Here is a 7958-nt window from a genome sequence, read left to right as displayed (position 1 = left end):
TGATGCTAGTCAAGGATATCTTGCTGTAATAGAAAACCTTAGACGTTTTGAGGAGATAGGACAGCTACCGTCATCTCTGAAGCGAAGGTTCCAAAATCCGAATCTTTTAGATAATTTTGTTCAATACCAAGCAAAGTTTCATAAAAGTTGTAGAAATCGTTACGACAATTATCATTACAACAGGGTATGTAGAAAAAGGCGCGTTGATGAAAGCAGCCAGGAACAAAGTTCCACTGTGACTTTAAAAACTCGATCTCAGTATACTGCAGATAATTTTCAACCAACGTGCATATTATGTGATGAGCATGATTCCGACAAAAACTTGCACCATGCGCGCACACTTGGCTTGGATAAAATAATTCGCGATGCGGCCATTCTGTTATCGGACGACAAGCTTCTTGCTAGACTCAGTGAAGGTGACTTGGTCGCAATTGAGGCTCGTTACCACAAGAACTGTTTGACCATTCTAGGAAATAGAGTAAGAGCCATAAAATCTTCTAAACCTGCAGCAGATGTTGAGTACGAAATTATTTACGGAGTCGTTTTAGCGGAAATAGTCTCCTACATACAAGAATGCTGCAGTGTTGAAGAAACAATCCCAGTTTTCAAACTAAGTGCTTTGAAAACTCTTTTTTGCAAGCGCCTTGTCGAATATGGTGCATCTGAAGAATATAAGAGCAAGATTCACAGCACTCGCCTCAATGAGAAAATTATTGAGCTACTTCCAGAACTGAGTGAGCATAAGAAAGGAAGAGAAATACTCTTGACTTTGAAGGAAGAGACGGGATCAGCAATATTCGATTCGTGCTCGTTTAGCGGAGAGGATGATGGTAGATGCCTTGCAAGAGCAGCCAAAATAATTAGAAAACAAATGTTTGCTGACGATAAGGAAGAACCAAAACACGAAGCATCAGTTCCGGCCTCACTTTATAGCTTAGTAAGAATGATCCTGGGTGTTTCGGTGATTGGAGGGGAGCCTTGTGAATTGAGCAACAGTAGAGCTGCGACATCTATCTCTCAGTTGATTCGGTTTAATACAATCAGAAAAGAAAAGAAGCATAATGGCATTGTTGAAAAAATACGGCACATGAAAGCTGACGAAACACCATTTCCTCTCTATATTGGATTGATGATACACAGCAAAACGCGAAAAAAGGGCTTGGTAGTAAACCTTGCAAAGCATGGAATAAGCGTCCCGTACAATCGCGTGCAAATTTTCGAACTAGCGGTTACAAAACAGTTGTGTAAAATTTACAGAGAAAACGGCGTAGTTGGCCCACCAAGTATCCAGAATGGTATGTTCACGTCTGCAGCGATCGACAACATTGACCACAATCCATCTTCATCTACAGCATTGAGTGCTTTCCATGGTACCAGTATCTCAATTTTCCAACATCCGAAAATCATGAGAGGGCAGACACAACTGCAATTGGAGAATGATATCGAGAAGAGCAGTGTTCCCTTAGAGCTGCCAAGCTACTATACTGAAATATGCCCAACAAAATCGAAAATACCGGAATATCCACTACAGAGAACAAACACTGAAGATTATAGCAATAACGCGCAAAAATTGCTTGAAGATAATGGCTGGTTGCAAAATTTGCACTGCTGGGAGAGTTCAGAGGTAGAAATTCCTTTGTTCGAAAGAGTTTCTTGGTCGGCATACAATGCAAAGAAGCTGGAACGAAACGAAGCACTTCCGACAACACTTTCAACGCTCTTGCCACTTCTGAAAGAGTCTATCACGTCGACGGCCACAGTTGCCCATACAATGAAGATAGTTAAGCTCATATTACAGCATGTGAATCCTGGACAGATTCCTGTAATGACAGCGGATCAGCCAGTATACGCGATTTCAAAGCAAGTGCAATGGCTCTACCCCGAGCTTTATGGTGAGGGTAAGCTATTAATGATGATGGGTGCCTTGCATATCGAAATGTGCCTTCTCTCAACCATTGGTGATTGGTTTGATGGGAGCGGTTGGGTTGAACTTTTAGTAAAATCCAACATCAGCACGCCAGGAAGAATCGAAAGTATGATTCAAGGCAAGCAAGTTAAGCGTTGCCGTTACGTTCACCAAGTGACATGTGCTGCACTCTACCTCCAATTGTGCATGTGCAATGGGCAGTGCCTCGAAGAATTAGACATTTAAACTTTCAATTTGAACTAATTTTCCTTTGACAATGAAATTTTCGCGCTTGATGAATCGTTAGTAGAGGTCTGGATCCAAGTACCTCTTTCTAAAAATAGACTGCGGGCCTAATATGAAAGTTGAGAAATTGCTTTCATCGTTATGAGGATCTTAATCTCTGTGATATTAGTAATTTTAGTATTTCGCTCCCGGGTACTACAGAAAAATGATCAGCACCTTTCCTGGAGGTCTGGGACCAAGAACCCCATCTAAAAATAGAATATGGGGGCAATTCATTTTGAAATAACAATATTATTGCATTTTCATGCCTGATTATACACTTATACAACTCTGTATGCTTTTAATATGGAAGTGTGGTGTAAAATTGGTAGAATTAGTTGAGGAGGACTGGTCCAGCTTTTTGGGGTACTTTACAGGTAGGGTCCCGATCTCATCGTTTTCAGCATGTCAAAATATATAGGTATGCCAATTTTCATGCTTTCTTCACTAAATGCACGATTGTTATGAAATCTGCCACTGGTTGCCCTCACTACTATTTGCGAATATAATTGACTCTGGCCAGCACCTGAATTATAAACAATACGCCACTGCATGATGCAATGGGGCCAATATCATGTGGCCATTTTGGGATGCCCTTTGAGCTCAATTGCAACAACCCTACAGATGGAATTATTCTGACGATGCTGTTGAACTAGTTCTTCAACCCCAGTAGCACTGCAGACATGCGTGGTCTGGCCCGGGTGGCGAAGAGACATTGCCACCCGGGCCCTCAGACACGTAAAATAAAAAAAAATCACGGGGCCTTTTGCCAAAAGTTGGAGAATATATTTTCATTCACCAAAGATTTTAGGCATAAAACATCGGACATAAAACATACTTACGCAAAATGTTGCCGTATTTCTTCGGCAAAATTTTGGCATAATTCCATTGGCGTGGTCTGACTGTGCTGGCTTTTAATTCAAAAATTTGCTGCCGTGGCGAAAACCATGCGAGATTTGCCCTGACCATGGTGGTGGCCTTTATTTAACCTCTGAACAATCTAAACATATCGCCCCTTACCCCACTTTCATTAACGTTTCGTCAGCCCTGCCTATGTTACTGATGTTACCATCTTGGTTGCTGCGCAAACAATCAATTAACCCGGCTGCTCATCCATTGATCGAAAAAACATCAACCCCTATTATGCTTTGACTGGAAAATTACATATCAAGATGTTTTTGAATAACTTAGATATTTCTTGAATAACTTAGATAGTTCATTAAGTTCTACCCTGGGTACCAGAGCCTCGGTGATAAAAAAGGTGAGCCCTCTATCTAAATACCATTCGCCGTTATTTATCACTGAGGTCCCCCTTTAAAAGTCCTTCAGCTAGAAAACAATAATTTTTTCCCCGCAATGGCATGATTTTCTTTCATCTCTTATCCTACGTCAGAATTAAATTTCCAGTGAAAATAAACCTGGACTAAGGATTGTAGATCTCCCTTGTAAATCTTTTACACCTACGCCTACATCTCTGGTGGTTACTAATTAGAATTAATAGCACTATTCCAATAACGTTTACGCCAGTATAAAAAAATTGATGCAACAAACAACTTTAGGGATACCCGTAAACTTATTTTTGATTTTTGGGGCCCTTTCTAGAAGAATTGGCCCGGGCCTTTGGAGCCAGTCAACCCCTGCTCTGAAAGGTGCATGCTCAAAAATGTTTTTCTGTTTGCTACATAATTGTTAAATGAACAACGTTTTTAGAATTAAAATTTTTGGTACAGACTAAAGAATCTGTGTCATTTTAAGTTTATTTTTGATATCTTAGTGTGAATAAGTTTGCAGGTTACTAAATTGTAGCCAAGATACTAACCTAGACCAATAAAAAGGTGACACATACAATAACAGAACTAGCAGGCTGAATTCTTGATTTTTTTTTGGCCCAATTTCAGAATTTTGCATATATTGGTTTCGTTCGGCAATATTGCTAGAAGTGTTAGACTATGATTATTATTTTCTACTATTGTTTTGCTGTTATTGTGCAAAATTTAAATGCATAGAATCCTTGATTCAAATAGAGTACATCACCCGTCAGTAATTATAATCATAGTCTATAATGATGATATATAATAATAATAAATAATTTGTTTAAAGTTGGCGTACTAAATGAACGTCTGATAGCTATAAAGAAGCTAATTAAGGCCAATTATCTATAAAGAATTAGTATTAATAAATAAATATATGATACAATTTTTGACCTAAATATCTCACAGATTCTATACCATAAGAAGTTGTCCTGGCATTTGGAATGCAAAGATTATTTTTAGTTCGCAAATCATAATGTACATTTCTTGTTTCAAAAATCTCACTCATGAAACTAGGGTTCAGGTTATGTTTGGTTTTGTATATTTCTACCATCAAGTACTGTAGATTGCGTTGGTGAATTGATACTGCTTTGTAGTCAGCATGACTGTCTTTATAAACAATTCTGAGTGCTCTTTCGTGGATTTTATTTACTTTAGCATTCAGACATCTGTCATGGAACATCCAAATTAGGGGGCAGTAGCTAAACTGAGCTTTTATGAAACTGTTCATTAGGAGACGCAGTTTATCAGAACCCATAAATGGCGATACTCTAGCAAGAGCATACATTTTTTGGCTGGCTCTTTTGCATAAATTTGAGACGTGACTTTTGAAATTAAGATTTTTATCTATTTTCACCCCTAGCAGTTTTTCTTCAGAGCTTTCTTCAACAATGGCCTCGCGGATTTTGATTTTGAAAGCAAGTGGGTTTTCCATGGTTTCAGATAGGATTTGTAGTTTAACATTCCTAGGACTGTATGCACAATCTTTATGAATAACTTTATGAATGTCAGGCCATGAGCCAAGTAGCTGAAAATGGTAGATTATTACATTCGGGGGGAGGGGGGGTGAAACCACCATATATCAAATCGAAGCTTATTTTGTGGAGATTGGAAATAATTTGAAGGTGTGACATGACCTTGAGTATCATAAAATCAGCATAAATTGACAATATGCTACAATGCAGCTTTTGGCATGTAGTTCTACACATTACACACAAAATGGAACATGTTAAGATAAAATATGTTGCATGTAAAAAAAATGGTCACTTTTTAATCAAGGATCACTGGTAATGTGAGTGCAACTCACCTCAGGTCCCAGGATAAATCTTAAGCAATGACCACTTCTCTTCATTTTTTCTTCAATTCTCTTCACATTGGTTCTTCATGGAGGACATAAAGTTGCATTTCTTTTTAGTTATATAAATAAACTTCCAAATAGCTGACCTTTGCATTACCTGATAAATAGGCAAAAAGCAATAAGATCAACATAAGCAGTGATGTAATAGAATAAGTAGCGATGTAATAGAATCAGCAATCCGTAGCCTCAAAGTGCCACAACTATTGTACAGCTACAAAACCCTATCTGCTCTTGAGTCCAAAATAATTGGGCTGCTTATCAATTTTGGAGAAAATTTCCACCCGAGACATGTTTAATCTAGCTACCCTCTTGATGCAAAATTTTCCACTGATATATTAGGGGCATTTCTTATAAAAACCATTCAGTAATGCTGGAAATAAATGTCAATAGAAAAAATTAGAATTGGGTATATACCTATCTTATTAGGTTTTTTGCTTTAATAACTTCTACCTGAGCTCCAACCTGTTAACTTAGTTGACCTAGGCCTTACCACTTCACTTAAGCAAGGAATAGTTTTTTGGACAATATGTTTTCAAGGAAACTTTTCTATTAAATCGAAAGCTTAAGACCAGGGGCCATAACATCCAATCTGATTTAACATATGAGAAAAAGTTAATAACTTTCATGAAAGGTGTTCAGATGTATTAGCAAGGTAAATTTTGGTTTATTTTTTTGAAAAAGTTTTCAGCAGGCAAAGCAATGAAAAATTAGTTATAAACAGTTTACATGGATTATTTGTTCCATTTTGAAACTTCCTCAAATTTGGGTGGTTCATCATCTGAATCAAATTCACATTCCTCATCTTTGGTCCATTCTCCATTACTCAGTATCCATCCATTCTGTTTCATTTTTGCATAATATTTCATCAGATTTTTTTCTTGTTCTCCAAAAGTTTGTGGCGATGATGCAGCAGTTTTAACTATATGATCCATTTTGGAATCTACTCTTGTAGTAGGATAATTAGTATTTATTTTATTGTTTTGGTTTTTTTTTACTTCAGTTCTTTCTGCATCAATTTCTTCACCGCATTGGCTTGAACTTATATCCTTTCTTAAGCTATTTCCTTTCTTTTCATTTTTACAGTTGCAAATATGTCTATAATTAGGTTGAAAGAATGGAGCTGCTTTTCTTTGCCTCTTGCCTGAAGCACCTGTAGCATCATCTACATCACATGAACAGCTTGACAAGGTTTTCCTTTTATTTTTATGTGCTTTTTCCACCAAATTATCGTCAAACTGGCAAGCCAAATGGCTGCTTAGTGCCTTTTCGGCCAATTTTGTAACATCTTCAGTATTTGACGGAAGAATTTGATTAGCTACTTGTTCCAGTTGTTTTTTCATGGTGGCTTTGCTCCATTCATCACTGTTGTGCTTATGTTTCCGACTGTCTCTGTGGCTTTTCAACATAGCAAGTGTATCAAACACAGGCCAATGGGGACACACTTTACAGCAGTACTTCCCACTACGATTCACCAAATATTCCGTAGCTGGAATGGACTCAAGAAGCAAATCATTGACCCTTCGTCTGTTGTTAAGCTTGTTATGTGAAGCGCCTTTCTCATCAGTCAATTTAAACGACATTATTGACGTAGTTAATCGTGATCCACAGAATAACCAAATTTCCCCTTTTTGTTTCACTCGGCGGCCATTACTAATATCTGACTATTAACGAGGTTAGCACTTCATGAAAACGAGACAATTCCTGCGGATTTATTTCGCGCATTTTCAATTTCCTTGCCCTCGAGAATCTTTGATAAAGTAAAATTCAAGAATGATGTCTTCAAGTCATGTATTGCCAGAAAATGCATTGTCTCCTTTTCAAACTGTTTTTTTAATCTAAGGGGGCATAATTCATTGGGGCATAATTTATTGGTTCATAGGTGAGAAAATAGGAATTAAATGGATGTCTTTACAAACCAATTTTATGATTTTCCGATTTTCCAAATGAACTGTGGAAACACTACAAAAGTTTCTTAAAGAGCATAATCATTAATCGATTGGATATGTTGCTTTCCGATTGGCTGACAGCATTCTAAAAATTGTTTGCTAGGTAACTAATATAACCATTCTTTTACTTTCGAAGTAGCTGAACGAACAATTTTTGGAGCGGATGTCTCAATGCATTAAAAAACATCAGCAGAAACACATGCCTTGTCTTAATTCTTGATATCCTATTTCTTATTCAGCCCAAGTCGGTACTTTTATCCAATTTTTTGACTGTTGTTATTAAAGGCAAAATTTTAAAGAAGTCAATAAGCATTACCCGACCGCATTTTTCAATTCTTCATCTCCCCGGGTAACTATTTTGTGTACATTGCTTAACTTAGTTTTCAAAAACCAACGTACATTCCAACACAATGTGATCCGTACACATTTTCACTGTTTGCATTTAGAACATGGTGGCATCGTGTACTTATACAATTTTTCAAATATATTCAGTGCCCCGTCCACTTGATTCGAAATTCATGGATGCCATCCACCAGCCAGGCGCGATACAAAAACATAAAACCTTTTCTCAAAAATGGGGGTACTGCTGCAGTATTTGTATCATTCCCATGCACCCAATTCCATGCAACCATCCCCATGCAATCATTTGAATT

General features: G+C 37.5%; 1 protein-coding gene across 1 annotated transcript; it reads right to left on the bottom strand.

Moving 5' to 3' along the window:
- Nucleotides 1–2948: 2948 nt before the first annotated feature.
- On the bottom strand, nucleotides 2949–7177 carry LOC135694659 (sodium channel modifier 1). Its single transcript, XM_065213478.2, has 2 exons — nucleotides 6086–7177; nucleotides 2949–5456 (listed from the first exon to the last, which is right to left on the bottom strand). Exon 1 carries the CDS (start codon nucleotides 6937–6939, stop codon nucleotides 6091–6093), a length of 849 nt encoding a protein of 282 aa, XP_065069550.2. The 5' UTR covers nucleotides 6940–7177; the 3' UTR covers nucleotides 2949–5456; nucleotides 6086–6090.
- Nucleotides 7178–7958: the final 781 nt, after the last annotated feature.

Source organism: Rhopilema esculentum, chromosome 8, assembly GCF_057945365.1.
Source record: "Rhopilema esculentum isolate cy_ngs chromosome 8, ASM5794536v1, whole genome shotgun sequence".
Taxonomy (NCBI): Eukaryota; Metazoa; Cnidaria; class Scyphozoa; order Rhizostomeae; family Rhizostomatidae; genus Rhopilema; species Rhopilema esculentum.
This window is presented reverse-complemented; position numbering and strand designations above follow the sequence as displayed.